The sequence below is a fragment of the Cryptomeria japonica genome, chromosome 9 (assembly GCF_030272615.1).
Source record: "Cryptomeria japonica chromosome 9, Sugi_1.0, whole genome shotgun sequence".
Taxonomy (NCBI): domain Eukaryota; kingdom Viridiplantae; phylum Streptophyta; class Pinopsida; order Cupressales; family Cupressaceae; genus Cryptomeria; species Cryptomeria japonica.
In genome coordinates this window covers 720333668-720350751 of record NC_081413.1, presented here as the reverse complement: position 1 = coordinate 720350751, position 17084 = coordinate 720333668, and the positions used below count along the sequence as shown (strand labels likewise).

The window sequence follows — 17084 nt, the reverse complement described above, 5'->3', positions numbered from 1 at the left end:
AAGCCACTTGGGTTGAAGAAGGCAGATTCAAGAAACTTGGTATTGATTTGGCTCTCATCTCTCCCCTAGTTCCTTAATTATGTGCAGAGGGAGACTATGGTGCAGGATCACCCTTCTAAGGTCTTCCTCCTTTTGGATTTTGTTGGGATTTTGTTTCTTTAAGAAGCCATGTAAATGTAATAAGAGCCAAGAGCTCATTTGTCTTGTTTAGGTCCTAGTTTAGGTCCTAGGTTCACAAGTCTAGGTTGAGTTTTCTTGTGGAGTAGAGGGCATGTGTGCCATTGATGAGTTTGGGGTCCTTTTATCATAGTTGTGTCCATAGGATAGCCCAATGTAGGCCTAAAAGTCAAGAAAAGCAACATTGCAAAAGTTGCTCAAAAGTTGCAAAAAGTTGCTCAAAGTTGTCATGCAACTTTTCCTCCTAATAGGTAATAACCTTAGCTTGGCATGGAGAACCCTAACCTTGGCACACAAAATGAGGAAAAGACATTATATATTGTTGCAAACCCTAAAATGAGGGGTTGGATGTCAGATTGTATGGCCCAAGGAAAAAGACCTTTGACTATGACTGTGTTTTGTTGCCAGTCGGCACAAATGGAGCATGAAAAGAGTGACAATGGATTGTTTTGGAGACTAAATGGTGTTGAGAGTCTTGTATTGTGTTTATACTTTCATTTTGAGCATTTAGGTTAGGTTTATTGTGCAGGTTTTGTGTGTTTTGTAAATATTTTGTGAGTTACTCTTTCACTGTCCAGTTTTGGACTGTTTTGTGTAAATGGGTTGACAACTCCTATCCCCATTGTGGAAACACCATGAAACCATGGGGAATAGGAGTGCAGACCCTGTACAGTACCTCAGGGGAAGAAGGGCCCTTGAAGATGCAGGAAAGCCTTTCAAAGACCCACTCCTAGGCGAGATTGGACTGTGCCCAGCTAGGAAGGGTTGAGGTTGCAGAGGTCCGTGAGAGCAAGGAAGGACAAGGAAGGAGGCACCCTCTGTAGGAGTTGTAGAGGGGTGTGTGGAGCACCATTGGTGAGAAGGAGGAGCGTCCACCAATCCAGATAAAGTGGTGAAGATAGTAAACCATCACTGTGACCCTGGCAGGCCTAAAAACCCTCAAAAACCCCTAAATTCACCTAGGGCAGTGTACAGACACTTGGAGGCCCAAAACCAGGAAAATCTTTGAGCCTTTGCCAAATGAATAGCAGTCCCTTTGGGAAGTTTCACAAGTTTGAGCATCGTTTGCAAGAGGGAGCCCTAAAAGTCCGGAATGGAGGCCTAATTAGGCACATTCCTTGTAGCCCTATTTTGTAGGAAAGAAGCAAAATAGTGAAATCGGTAACAAATAGGAAGGTCAAAACCTCTTGGGGGCATATGAATGGATGGAAAACTATGTCAAAGACCTGTCCTATCCTTGCTATGACCTAAGAAGTGGTAGGAGGAGCTAAACCCTTATTAGCCTATGTGAGGGTTTTTGAAGCTTGTGAGTAGGTGTGACCTTAGGAGAAGTATCATTGGTTGTTGGTGGGTGGATTGGGCAAGGTCAGGGGATTCCACAAGCAAGGGAAGTCCTAGAGACCCTAGGGTGTGGTTGGAACACTTGGTGATCCAAGGAGAGGATCAAGGAGCATAGACTAGGCTAGTCTATCCCATACCCATTCTCATCACCCTCCCCCTCTCCTTATCCTAATCTATCCCTCTCTTCCTACCCGCTAATCTTTCTCTCTCTAACTCTCTCTCCCTCCCCTCTCCCTATCATCTCTCTCTCATCTCTCTCTCTCTCTCCTTTTCCCAATCTCCCTCTCTCTCCCTCTCTTTATCCTATTCTCCCCATCTCCGCCCTCCCTCTCCCTCTCCCTCTCTCCCAATTTGTCCTCTATCTCTCCCGCTCTCTCTCCCTCCCCCTCTCCTTATCCTTCTCTCTCTCTCTCTCTCTCTCTCTCTCTCTCTCTCTCTCTCTCTCTCTCTCTCTCTATCTCTAACTCCCTCTCCCTCCCCCTATCCTTATCCTACTCTCTCTCTCTCTCTCTCTCTCCCTCTCTCTCTCCCTCTCATTATCCTATTCTATTGCTCTCTTCCTACCCCCTACTCTCTCTCTCTCTCTCTCTCTCTCTCTCTCTCTCTCTCTCTCTCTCTCTCTTAATCCTATTCTCACCCTTTCTCCCTTCTCTTTCTTTCCCTATCTCTCTCCCTCTCTTCCTATCCCCTTCTCTCTATCTCTAACTCTCTCTCCCTTCCCCTCTCCTTATCATACTCTCTCTCTCTCTCTCTCTCTCTCTCTCTCTCTCTCTCTCTCTCTCTTTCCCAATCTCCCTCTCTCTCTCCCTCTCTTTATCCTATTCTCCCCATCTCCGCCCTCCCTCTCCCTCTCCCTCTCTCCCAATTTGTCCTCTATCTCTCCCCCTCTCTCTCCCTCCCCCTCTCCTTATCATACTCTCTCTCTCTCTCTCTCTCTCTCTCTCTCTCTCTCTCTCTCTCTCCTTTTTCCCAATCTCCCTCTCTCTCCCTCTCCCCCTCTCCTTTTCCCAATCTCCCTCTCTCCCTCTCCCTCTCTCCCACTACTTTTCCCAATCACCCTCTCTCTCTCTCTCTCTCTCTCTCTCTCTCTCTCTCTCTCTCTCCTTTTCCCAATCTCCCTCCCTCTCTCCATCCCCCCTCTCTCCTTCTCCCTCTCACCCTCTCCTTTTCCTAATCTCCCTCTCTCTCCCTCCCTCTCTCCCTCTCCCCCTCTCCTTTTCCCGATCTCCCTCTCTCTCCCTCTCCCCCTCTCCTTTCCCCAATCTCCCTCCCCCCTCTCTCTCTCTCTCTCTCTCTCTCTCTCTCTCTCTCTCTCTCTCTCCCTCTCTCTCTCTCCTTTTCCCAATCTCCCTCTCTCTCCCTCTCCCCTCTCCTTTCCCCAATCTCCCTCTCTTTATCCTATTCTCCCCATCTTCGCCCTCCCTCTCCCTCTCCCTCTCTCCCAATTTCTCCTCTATCTCTCCACCTCTCTCCCTCCCCCTCTCCTTATCCTATTCTCCCCCTCCCCCTCTCTCTCTCTCTCTCTCTCTCTCTCTCTCTCTCTCTCCCTCTCTCTCTCTCTCCTTCCTTTTCCCAATCTCTCTCTCTCTCTCTCTCTCTCTCTCTCTCTCTCTCTCTCTCTCTCTCTCTATATATATATATCTCTCCCTCTCTTCCTATCCCCTTCTCTCTCTCTAACTCTCTCTCCATCCCCCTCTCCTTATCGTATTCTATCCCTCTCTTCCTACTCCCTACTCTCTCTATCTTCCTCTCCCTCTCTTAATCCTGTCATCACCCTCTCTCTCTCTCTCTCTCTCTCTCTCTCTCTCTCTCTCTCTCTCTCTCTCTCTCTCCCCACTTCCTATTTGGTTCCTAGTTTTATAAAACCCGTACGGGTTATGCAAAACTAAGACAAAAACTTATAGTTTTGCATAACCCGCGGGTTTCTAAAAAGTATAATGTTCCTCAAAACCAGTACAAGTTTTGAGGATCTTTTCATTTTTTACTATAAAATATAATCTTCCTCAAAACCCGTACCAGTTTTGAGGAACTTTTGATTTTTTATTATAAAATGTAATTTTCCTCAAAACCCGTACGAGTTTTGAGGAACTTTTTGTTTTTTAATTGTTTTTTTCTAGGCTTGGTGTTACCAAGCCTAGTGCATTTCTGAATTTCCAGAACACGCACGGGTTATGAGAAATTTCATTTTTTTTTGCATGTGGCCACTTTTCTGTTCACCATCTTGGTGCACTTACCCAGAGGCGTGTTCCTTTTGGCAACTTGTGCAATCCTTAGTATCTTGCCTTGAGATAGTGAGTTTCAATATTGCAAGTCCCCTATATCTTGCCCTAAGGTTGTGCACCTTAGTTTTGCAAGTCGAGTAAGGTGTAATGATCTCCTTGGCCTTGAGCCTAAAATATTGTAATCAGTTATTTATATTGTGAATGTGATTCTCATCGTGGTTTTTCCTTGTTTAGGGTTTTCCAAATAAATTTGGTGTTTGTGTGTTTATTGTGTTTCGTGTTTTCATTTTTCTTAATTGCAATAATAAGTTAATTGTGATTTAAAGTTTAAAAGATCAAAAGTAGAATATTTTGAGGTCTAGACTGATTCACCCCACTCAACTCCCTCCCCCCACAACACCCTCTCAGTCCTTTGGTGTGTTTAACAAGGTGAAGGTTACACACCAAGAGTATTGTAAGGAACACAATGGTTATAACTATTTGCTTTGAATGAGGTATGTATCTATTTCCCAAGATAAAAGCCTACTAATTCAGCATATGAATTGGGGGTAGAAATCCTCATAATTTTTATTGGACCTCTTCTTTTATTCTTCACTCTGAGTTTAACTATTAATCAAAAGCAAAAAAAAAAAAAATTGTTTTCTCTCCTCACTCTGAGTTTAACTATTAATCAATTTTAATTATTTATTTTCTCTCCTCACTTTGAGTTTAACTATTAATCAATTTTAATTATTTATTTTCTCCCCACTCTAAGTTTAACTATTAATCAATTTTGTGTATCTCTGTCATATTAAAAGTTAACTTTATATTTATGTCAATCTAATATAATAATAATATAAAGATATGATAATATAATAATTATTATTAACATATTTTTGCTTTGGTGAAATTTTTTTTAGAAATATAAAAATATAGACAGTACTGATTATATGAATTTCCCATTCAAAAAATCCAAATAAATCACATAAAGTTTTACTTTGAAATCTTAAAATCTTAAAAATCATAAAACATAAAAAAAATCCTCACATACCTTACGAATCCAGTCAAAAATACCATTCAAAGTCGTTGATGATCACTTTTAAGCGACTAAAAAATGATCAAATGTGTCACTATAGCATATCACAATAACAAACAACGGCTTAAGTGATGAAACTAACACAGCGATCCGTATGATACAATTTACCACGAAATGTTCGACAAACTTGCCAAGTACTCATCGAGAAGATTTGGCTTGACACCAAGTTTCAAAACTATGGTTATTACATCACAGTTGAGCATGTTTAATCATCCCGCATGCTGTGAATTTTTTATTTTATTCTTTGAAAGCAAAATTTCCAAGATTTGCTCAAAGCCAACACCAGTGCCAACATCCTTTAATGCAAGGAAGAAACTTATTCCATTGCAATAGATCCTTAACTAAATGAGAATGAATTGGACACACTCACATCAATCATAAGTAAATGATGCTTTGCTGACATCCTCAGTCTACCCCGCATAACAAATATTATATGAATGAAAACATATGCAAACATGAAGAGCTCGGATATCCTGCATTTCCAGAGCATTTGAGCAAAGCATCATTCAGTTCGAGTGTTTAATGAAGACCAATGTCACCATGATCAGTCCAAAAATCAATCCCATTATCTTCCATTACATGTATACCCACAATGTCCATTAGTGTAGATTTCTATCAAATGGGTTGTCACACAGTGACCAGGGTTCCAGCTAACAAAAAAAAAGGATTTTGATGCTGACAAACATCAAATATTGATGTATCTTGAACTTGGGCCACCCGTGATTTGTTGCATAAAACAATTTCATATTGCTTCTTGTAATTATACTTGATTGATTCAATATTTTAGTCAGGCCAAATAGTTTCAATCCAAAAATCTCAGATAATAACAGAGTCTGGACAGTAAGAAATACAGAAGTAGTCATCCAAAATTCATCACCGAAAAATTGTAAAACATGCAACTTCATACGGCGAGCGCAAATTCATCCCCATCATCAACATGAAGGAACCCCAGCAATAATCCATGCAAGGTGTAAAATCAAAGATAAATATAGCCCTCCATTCAAGTGACAAGATGTTGCAAAAAGGTATGGCTTTGTATTCCTAATTACAAGAGGATACTTGGACATAGGCAATGCAGTCATCGTTTTATGCAATATCATTTTTCAGAATCAGCTGTGTTGATAATGAGTGGAGAACCACTTGGCATTCTCTAACTTTCAATTGTATGTGTTAAGAGTTATTTCTGTCATTTAAATACCATTTCAACTTGAGCTGCCAAGCAGGGGCAAAAATATACTCGAGAAGTCTCTACCATCTTATTGCAGTAACTAATGTCTTAGCCATTTCACACGTCTTTAAGATGTGAACTCAGGTATGGTACTCGGGTATGTATTGTTCTTATTTCCATTAGCTCGTGCCCAAATATATAAATTTTATATACACTGTGACAGATGAATCGATCTCAAAATTAGGATTGATTTATAGAAGCAATTATCTTTCGCTGAAGGATAATACTTTTCTAACGCATCTCTTTCTCCCAGGAAGCCGCATAGATTGATAAACATGTCTTATAAATCCAGAAACTGAAATTTTTTAACTACCAAAGTTGCCAGCTTGCATACAAAATGCTAATGCAACATATCCAAAGGTTACATGTCACCTGTACAAATCATAAAATTTGAGTTAATAATTGTGCTACCAGCACAAAATACTTCTTCAATCTAGTCTCTGTAGTTGCACAGTGAACCACAGAAGCAAAATATAATACATTTCTCCATAGACTAATTCTCATTGCTTCGCCAGAGAAGATCTACATTCTTGTGTACTAATAAATCTTCAACTGCACATTTCAAAGTCAAAATTTCTCACTGCATCCAAAGACAAGATCTACATTCTTCTGCACACTAATCAATCTTCAACTGCGCATTTCAAACAAAATACTGCAGGAATAAAGATCATCTAGAATTATTAATGATTTGAAAATTCTGCTGCCCAACAATACCAAGCTTTCTTCATGCTATGGAAGATCAGTATCATCAATCTGGAACGTACAGTCTAGAGATTATACCTGATTTATGCAGAGACTATAGTCTATTACCCATCGCTCAAAATTTCATTATGTGAATTGCTTCCATTGCCACAATTACACGAATATATTTTTCTGATAGGACCGTGATAGATGCTTATTAAGTTCCCTATATAATTTTGGCAAATAGAGCCAACTTTCACCACTCTATAAAATACCATAAACAAGCTTCTGTCAGTTATAAAATTTGACAAAAATATGTTAGATAGACTTGTTTTATAACCACAAATCTCTAAAAGTTAAGCAAGATGTCTACCAATGGAATTAATTAGCAGTTAGCAACTCTAGAATGACATGTTTGAAGAACATAACGTTTAACAAATAACCATGAGTTTTCGAACCATGCAAAACTGATATGACAGTACGGAAGCAGAAATTAAGGAGTCATTTACATAAACTGGCAACAATCTTCGTATCTATGCCATTAACAAACAACTGTGAGTTTCAACAGTCAAACCTCATAACAAGAGTCGGGAAGAGAAACTAAATGCATCGCTACATGAACTGATCTTCCCATCCATGGTAGCTACCATATAATAGTAAGTATAAACAGCCATTTTAAAAAAAGAATCACTGTGACTATTTTTATAGTTTCACAGATAGTTAGAGTAGCAAAAGGAAACCTAGAGAGAACAAGTGCAGACAGGGTTGTGAGAGACCCAGGGGCAGACTAGTTTTCAAGTTTGATCTGGGAAGGGGGTAGCAACAATTAATGTTGCAGAAGCCATGACCATCATCAGGGGATTAACACTTGCCATACTGTGATATGATGAGATAGGTAGGTTCTAAGCTCATAGTTTCCCAACATAAACAACGAAGTAGCAGGCACCACCATCATATTAACACCACTTAAACTAGATTAAACTTTCGCATGTCACAATAAATTTGAATGCTGAAGTTGATACAGACATTGACCCAATGAAAACTAGTTTTATAGTTTGAGGAAGGTTTATGTTTCCTGCTTTGCTTTGCTGAAATGAGTTTCTGATGATCACAGGTATGCCTCTAGCATTTTTTAATCCTTGTATTGTAATTTAATTTATATTGTAGTTTTCATAAATCAGTTAAATTGCATTCTATGTAGCCCCATACACATGCCAGGAAAAATATAAGCATAGGTGTGTATCCACATCTGAATACATACATATATATATATACACCTATTTATCTATCATTAACAACTTAGCAGTATAATGCAACCTGCCAGATCTATAAGGGTTACAGATGTATGAGATCAGACAACAGAACACCAGTGTCACAAAAACTACCATAGATAAGCATGCTATTTGATGTCCAGTCTTGTCCACTCGTTATGATTTGAGCTCAATAATCCATTGTCTCCACCTGACCTCAATATATGCATCCTACCTATAATATGATTATACTTTATAATTAGTATCTCAAAAAACTCAAGTGCTCCAAGCAACCAGACCTTACAGACTTTGAGTAGCTCAAAGGGTCCAATGTTAATAAATGAGAAACAATAGACTCTTGAGGGTTCCATTCTACCAAAGCACAAAGAAACTTCTCATGGAGCTCTTAACAACCATACCGTACCCAAAAATGGACACTTCAATAGCTTTAATGGAAATATTAATGGAAGAATCTATTAACACATTCTCATTAGGAGCCATTCCCAATGTTCTTTGGTCCATGTTCGTATATGGTTAAGTGATGATATAATTTCAAAAAAATCCTTTGCCTAAGGGATCTACAAAACAAAGTTTGTTAACCCAGTAAACAGAAAGCAGTAAAAGATAAAAGATAAACAATAAACAAACTAGTTAATTGATTGCACAATTGAAACGACCTCCCTATTGTCTACCTTCATTGAATGTAAATGCAACCATCACAACAAAATAGCATTGGTCAACATACACATTTCCTGGGGTCAATGAACACTTAGTTTTACATAATGATATTTTCAAAGTTTAACTCCTAAATCCAAAGTTTACCCACCCTAGATAGGCCCACAACAACAGTACGAGTTTTCTGGGTGATTGCAGGAACAAATTTGCGCCCAATATGTAGGCCATTTTGGAGGCTAGTTAAGGTGCTTCATGGAGTAAATTCCATTTGGTGATGTTCTCTTAATTTTCATTTTTGAGATCTATGGAATTTAGATTTCATTTAGCATGTGTTACTATACCCGCATGGCTTACTTGCTAAGCACAGACTTGCTATACATAGACAAAACGCTTATGCGATATACATTATAATGGTGTCTGGTTAATCTTATGTCAACAAATTCTTGGGCCTTGGTATTCATGTCAACTAATTTTGTACAGTATAAATTTATCACAGAATTTGTGACTCAAAAGCTCCCACTTTGAAAGCAATGTGGTACACAAACTAAAATGAGATTTAAATTTTTACTATACAGATATAAAACTGCTCAAAGCAACTAAAATATTTATCCAGAACAATGTATGAAATATGATGCCAGAACTTGATCATAGAGAAAATAAAATGAAATCTGATGTCTTGTGTCATAACAAATTCTTGGGCCTTGGTATTCATCTTAACTAATTTTGTACAGAATAAATTTATCACAGAATATGTGGCCCGAAAGGTCCCACTTTGCAAGCAATGTAGTATACAAAGTAAACAGAGATTTAAATTTTTAACATACAGATATAAAACTGCTCAAAGCAGCTAAAATATTTATCAGAGCACAGGGCAAGGACAGCTATCTTCATGCTCCCCCTAGCAACATCTTATATTCTATTAGTAGAGGGAGCGCACATCCAGTAGGAGATCACAAAAACTAAATAATAGTTTGAACACATCAAGAGTGTGAAAACCAATGTTGACAACTTACAACAAAAACGAGGCCATTAAAATTTAAGGACAAACAGGGAATGGGCCATACTAGCCATGCTGTTATAAATTCTACCAAAACTGTCCCACTGTAGTTTTCAGTTGCAGAGCAATGTATTAAAGCTGATACCAGAACTTGATTATAGAGAAAATAAAATGAACAGGGAACTTAATCAACTTTGGTTCTTCGGGATTTATATTATGGCATTTTAGAGAAAAATGAGATTTTATTAAGGATTCTATACAAATGTGGCAACTATAATAAAAGAAATGCAATGTATATGATATGGATACGGAATTCACAACATACAATGCAGAGGAGCTGCTTAAATATCACACTACCCAAAATCACACACCAATGGGTCCATAGAATGTGCCGCTCAGAAATTGGTCAGTCTTCCAGCAATTCATTCCATCAAGACATCGGGAATGAAAAATGAGTAGTCAAATCAACCATTTTATGAAAATTAATCTCGTTTAGCCACAAAATATTCTCAAACATATTCTTCATCATCCTTTGTTAATATCATTTTTATCCAAAGTATGAAATCTATTTTTATGTATTTTACAAAGAACACACTGGCATGACCTAGAATTCAGATGCCAACGCATGAAGAAATGTCGGTAAAGGGACCACTCTCACAAATTAGCAAACTTTCTTTCCCAACTAAGAGTTGCCTATACAAGTTTCATACAAGGTAACCTATAACAGTTTTGTTGTTGGTAAACAGTTCAAGAAGACTACCTTATTGACAACCGAGTGTACAATGATTTCCATATGCTTGAAATGCATTGCAATGGCTTTGATGTGATTGAACCGCATAGCAATGACTTTCATCTGCTTGAAATGCATAGAAATGACTTCCATGTGCTCAAACCACATAGCCCGTGAACTCTGACGCCTGAAACATAGAAAAGATTTCTCTGGCTGGTTCTTGTACTATTCTATGCCTCATAAATTAGCAGAAGCATCAAGCGTACATTTAACTTCAAAAAACATAATTTCAAACTTGTTGACCCCTACCTAGTTCATTCTGCTCTCTTCCCTGGAATTTCTCTAAGAGAAGAGAAACTGAGTTCGTTGATGTTTCTGACCTCTTGAATTCAATCTCAAGTTCCTTCTGCTTTAACTGCAGGGCCATACGCTCATTCTCAAGTTTCATCCTTTCATTCTCTAGCTTCATTCTCTCCAGTTCCCTGAGCTTTTTGCTACTGATTCTTTGCCACTTGAAACGTTGTTTTTCCAGTTCAAATGCCTGTGCTTGATAGTTGACTTTCTGCTCCTCCAACTGAATAGAGCGATTCCTCATCCAAAGTTTTTGCTCCATTGCCGTTTTAGTACTATCTTGTAGAACACTCGCCATCTCTGCATTAAGATTGTATGAACCACTGGGTTTTCCACAATCATGAGTGGCAGGAGCTGACCAAAAATTCACCTCTTCAGGATTTCTGGACATCTTCCTTCTCTTTGAATAGTTCCCCATCCCTTCAGCATCCGCATCCTCCCCATTTTCATCATCGTTGTCTTCATCATCTTCATCATCATCCTCATCATTTTCCTCATCTTCTTCATCATCTCCATTCTCCTCATTTGTCATCCTGCATGCCTCAGGCCCTTCTCTGTTTTTGCCAGACAGTGAAGACTGCAAACACTGCTGAAAATCAAGATCAGGTGGAAAATGCATTGTTTGGCCATTGTGATAGGCACACATCTCCTTGAAAAAAAGATGTTTGGAACTCAAAAGTTTCCTCACATCATCCTTGAACTTAGCGGAAAGATGATCCATGCTATCTAGAAGGGTGGGGTTTTCAACTACTCTGCATGCTATGCCCCTTCCAAGGATATCATTAAGCCGCTTGTACCTCTTATTTAGATCATTGAACTTGTCTTCGCACTGCTGAGGAGAAACAAAACATCCCTTGTCCATCATTGCTCTGGACACCGATTTCCACTTGCCCTTCTTCTGCAAAATACCAGACTTCTTTTTGTTCACATCATTGCATTCCAATGCACCATCATCACCCACATACGAAACCATTGTGATCAGAAGCCTCACCATTGAATCTGACCATTTCATGCGCTGCCAGGGAGAATTCTTCTTGCTCTTTCCCCCACTAAGGTGGCTATCATTTCCATCCTCGGTAAAGCTGGGTTCATCCTCATCACTAGTGTTAGGTTTCCCTTTGCTGCATACCATGAAATTCTTTGGCATACCTTTGGATTCCGCCAATGCAAGTGATTGCTCGGCATCATGCCCTGTACTAACATGGCTACCAGCAGAGTGCGGAAGCATTGCCTGCATATGGTGATTGACAAGAGGATGGTGTGGATGTTGATGATGCTGATGCTGATGCTGATGCTGATGTTGGTGATGCTGAAGAGACATTTCCATATCCAACATCCCAGAGGATATGCCTGACAACATATTCCCTGTTAACACATTGCCTTCCATTCTGCCCAACACTTGCCAATCCAGATCTTATTCCTCTTGGTAGAAGCACAATAGGATTTCCGTCAATCAATCCCTTTCTCTGTCAACTAAAACTGACCTCAACCAACACACCTGCAACACTCATCCTTTTCAACAGAACCTGGCCCCAATTCTTCACCTTCCAAACTTCTATAACATTTGCCAAAACCGCATTCAATTTCCCTGTTGCTTAAGCACCATACAGCCTTCTCAAATCAATTCCTTCCTCTGACAGCAACACCACCCTCAATAAACACACTCCACAACCAACTCCTTTCCCTTTCACGAAAAACTGGCCCTAATCACCCTCTCAACCTCTTCAAATTTTTGTGAAGCCAACTTTTATGCTCTCCTCTTGCCCTGCAGCACCGCTGCCTCGAATCACCTACTAGTATTTATAGAACTAATTCACCAAATCACCCACTCTAATGGATGTAAGTGAACCTTTCAGAGTTGTTCTAACATCACTCACAAAAGACATACTATATTACATTCAAAATGCAAACTTCAAATGCGGTAAAAGTTTCTGTGACATCTACAGAATTGAAAAACTCCCCTTCTCAATTACAGCAAAATCAGATACTTTCTATCTATACTTAACACTACCCAAATCATCCACAGCTATGTTTTTTTCCTATTCCACCATGGGATAATGTCAGAAACCAGTTTGGCTTCAGAAAAACCTACCAAAAGATATTGTTACGCTCGGCGTACCAATAACCCAGATTTTCCCATCTATTCCCCTACATGCGAAACATAATATACCAAATCAAAACCGACTAAATGCCTCACGTTTTACATGATTAGGCACCATTTTATGAAGGTAAAAACCTAAAGCAGAATATCAAATCATGGAAAGTTCGGACCTCTGTTAATACTGGAACTCGGGTCTTCTTGTTTTGCCGCTGATTCCTGATCCTCCTCGTCTAAGCTTGAAATTGTCAAGACTTATTAATATACAAGAGGATAAGTCCACATCATGAATAAAAAATTGGAGCTTGTAAAGAGTATTGAATCCCAGTATATGTCTGGCCTTTGTTTTGAAGGCACACGGTTTTGCTGGGAACGCAGTTTCGCACTGGTTTTTCAAAGGCGGTTTGATTTCATTCCAAGTTCGATGTTTCATGTATTTGAACAACGCAGCACAAGGTTTCTATATAACATATATTTAAATCGAAGTTGTCTGTGAGGGTGTGTATCGACGGTCCAAATTTATTCTACAATTGTTTGAATTGAATCCACACCGCCCACTCAGAATTATCTATATCGATTTACCCCATTGGTTATCATTTTGCACGGAAAATCGAAACTTGTAATTCTGCACGGACGCTATACTAGTTACTAGTACACTCCCTCATGCTGAGGACGAGGGTATTTTTAGCTCTTTGAAGACATGGCCTTTTAAGTACTTTGTTTTTCAAAGGATTTGAACCTAATATTTTAGGTATTTAAATTATATGAATTTGTATTTATTTTTAATGCCCTAAGAATGGCTTTTTAAAATAAATTTTTAAATCAAAATTAACAAATTTAGAAAGATTCTTATGCTCAACTTTTAATATTGTAAAATTGGTCAATTTTTTCATTTTTTTAAAAGATTGGAAAATGAAAATAAGAGTCTTATACTCACTCTTTCATGTTGAGGTAGGGGAAGAGCACGACTTACCAATCAATAATTGTTTACTCCTTGCACATTTAACACTTCAATTATTAATTTTCAATAAATCAAAAAAGAATTAAAAGTTCATTAATAAATTTCACATGTACTAATAGTCGTCCATTTTTTTAGCATTTTTGGACTATAATTGGCCCATTTGTGCACCTTTATTGGTACCCATAGCACACGTCTACTAAGCATCTATGCATAAGTATTGGCAATTTTAAGTGCATGGTCATTGGGGCATCTTTAAGCAAGTATTGAGCAACGCTTTGAAATGTATACTTTTTGCCATAATTGGCCCATTTGTGCACCTTTATTGGTACCCATAGCACATGGCTACTAGGGCATTTGTGCATAAGTATTGGTAATTTTAAGTGCATGGTTATTGGGGCATCTTTAAGCAAGTATTGGGCGACACTTTGAAATGTGTACTTTTTTTAATCCTTGCATGCATAACGGATCCCACAATGTGTATTGTTACTACCCAAAAGCCAAACAATAGCTATATAGTCACATGTAGAGACAAACAAATAAAATCATCAAAATCCGATGTACGGTTTAGAATTTGTGGGTGTGTGAAGTTAGCTATAATGGCTACTGGTATGCTTCCCTTATGAGTATTTTCATTATGTTTGGGCTTTTTCCATTCTTTAGGATTGGTATGCCATTTTAAGATAAACAATTCTACTTTGTAAGTAGTTGTTTTAATATACTTTTTGTTTTTATATTTAAACAAGTGTCATGTAGTGGACTAGTACTTGTCTTTTTTAGTATTGCAATTTAATTATTAAATAGTTCTTACCATAACTATTACCTAATCTTAATTATAATTGTAATGGTGAAAAATTAGGGTTTCCACCACTGTATGTAGTAAAACCCCTAATTTTGCTTAGGGACCACAACATTAGGGAAAGATAGGAATTTAATATATCTAAACCTCGTAGATCTAGATTCTAATCAAATTTCAAGGGGTCTTGAATGTGCCTCTTCCTTCCCTTAAGTTGAATTTAATTATTGAAGATGTTGAAATTAGGGTAAATGTGCTGAAATGAAGGTAAAAATGTGGAAACAGTGAGCTACACTCATTGACTTGAGCCATGAACTTGGATCTGAGCAATGTAAGCAGATTTGAACCTGCTCCCCAAAAGAGCTCCCAAAATGTCGGGACCATGGTGTTGGTCATCCTAGTTCTCTAAACTTTTCGCACTCTAAATGTGGATTGATTCTTCGCTGTAAATAATGCTTCTCTTGAAGATCGCAGCTCTATACCTGTAATGCTCGCCAAAATACCCTAGATAAATACATTGACTAACAAGCAATAGAGACATGTTTTTTTAATTGCATCCACTAATGCAACCATTACAATCAACTACTCCATGTACATTATGCATCCATCATAAACATAATTACAAAACACATAACGCAAGTGGAAATAAACACAAACATCAATATCATTCCCTAGGGCATCTCAACTTCATTATCCAATCCTAACCATAAGCAATAACATAACAACCTAAGCATGATAACACATTTACCATCATGATCTAATGCATACTAATTTCTAACATCATTTATCCTTCCCATGCATATATGATCATTTACTATCCTTAATATGAATACATCCATCTACTGTGCATGCATTAACCAATCCCTTTCAAGTTCATTTTTAAACACCAACACTAAATATTCCTAGTCCCATACAAGAAACCAAATGCATAACAATATATCCAAAACCATATTTCTATTAATGAGTCAATATCCAAGATACATATGATACACCATTAAGTCCATTACTAAACCATCTACTATACAATATCCAATTACATCAAGGAGCTTTTCTCTCAATACATCAAGAATCCATTTCAAGAATATGCCATATAATTCATGTACATCAATTTGCTACAAGAATACATCCATAGCTGAGAAGACAAGAGATCCACAACCACCCAGAAGCATCCAACGAAGAACATCCCAATGGAAGAAGGCACCAAACCACCTGGCCATGTGGAACCATGAAGGAACCACCCCCCATGCTAGGAGATGACACAAGATCCCACTCACGCTCTAGATCTAGGCTGACACCTAACAACCAAAGGATAACACAATACTAACACAAAGATGCAAAGCAAGAAATCTCCAATCATAAATCCTCCAAAGGAAATGCATCAAAAACATGACTCAAGGCTCTAGAAACTACATGTAGGGAAAAGAGTGTCATCATATGCGACAAATGGGAACCTAGGCACATTTATTGGCCATCCTAGATGCACATGTGGAGCCATCTCAACCTTAATGGGGTAAGGGATATTAGCTTACCTGTTTTACCAATGCCTTCCCCATCCTATCCCGGTTCACCACCACTAGGAAAGGAAGAGGGGCCACCATCCATTTCTTATCTTATTAAAATGAACTATGCTACCCAACCCAAGAATTATTATGTTAAGTTATCACTTGATTACAATCAAACTTCCATTGAGATATTGGGTGATCTAGACCCTGGGTAGCCTGGCTATCTACCCCCTTGCAATCCCAGTCACTCACTTGGAAGCCCACTCCCCCCTAGCATGCACCTAGATCTTAGGGTTACAACCAAAGAAATCCATAACATAAAATATCACAACATGACCATGGGCTCACACCAATACAAGACCTGACAAACCAAGGTATCAAATCAACCAATAACATACCATGCAACATGGAAACCATCAAATAAGAATACAACCAAGGAGCCTGGCTATAAGGTAAACTCATATATAAGCCAAATAATCACACATAGCCAATAATAAATCAATAAAAAAGACTCGAGACATCTCGGGTATCGAAAAAATCCTTTGGGTGTCCAAAAAACCAAATCAAAATCTCAAAAATCACCTAAAATCTGACAAACAAACAAAACAACGCATTTGCTACGCAGAATAACGCATATACATAATCTTGTAGCGCATATACAAAACCATGTAGTGCACATATTAAGTTCTACAATGCATATGACATAAGTTATAATGCATTCACAAACTAATAGCGCATATACCAAACCTGGCAGCGCATTTGAGACTCAAAATTGTGCATATGATAAAAGTGTTGGAATGAATTGATACCGAGAGAAAATTGAGAGGGGAGGTGAATCAGTTTTCTCACAAGTATAGTAGTTAATGCAAATTATAAGATTTATACCGGAGCAGAACACAATGAAAGATAAAGCATGAAAGCACAATACACATGACACCAATATTTTGATGTGGAAAACCCAGTAAAGGGAAAAACCACAGTGGGAAACCCTACCCACAATCAG

The 17084-nt window shown here is 38.3% G+C and overlaps 1 protein-coding gene across 4 annotated transcripts; it reads right to left on the bottom strand.

The window, feature by feature from the left end:
* Window positions 1-5587: 5587 nt before the first annotated feature.
* On the bottom strand, window positions 5588-13260 carry LOC131035280 (uncharacterized). 4 transcript variants are annotated; one of them, XR_009358904.1, is made up of 3 exons: window positions 10407-13260; window positions 6824-6988; window positions 6449-6695 (listed from the first exon to the last, which is right to left on the bottom strand). XR_009358904.1 is itself a non-coding variant. In XM_057966954.2 (3 exons), exon 3 carries the CDS (start codon window positions 12112-12114, stop codon window positions 10666-10668), a length of 1449 nt encoding a protein of 482 aa, XP_057822937.2. In that variant the 5' UTR covers window positions 12115-12492; window positions 12820-12875; window positions 12999-13260; the 3' UTR covers window positions 9924-10665. The 4 variants fall into 4 exon arrangements, 2 of the variants coding, with proteins under 2 accessions (XP_057822937.2, XP_057822938.2); XM_057966954.2 differs by lacking the exons at window positions 6449-6695; window positions 6824-6988 and having other exon boundaries at window positions 9924-12492; window positions 12820-12875; window positions 12999-13260; XR_009103946.2 differs by lacking the exons at window positions 6449-6695; window positions 6824-6988 and adding an exon at window positions 5588-6415.
* Window positions 13261-17084: the final 3824 nt, after the last annotated feature.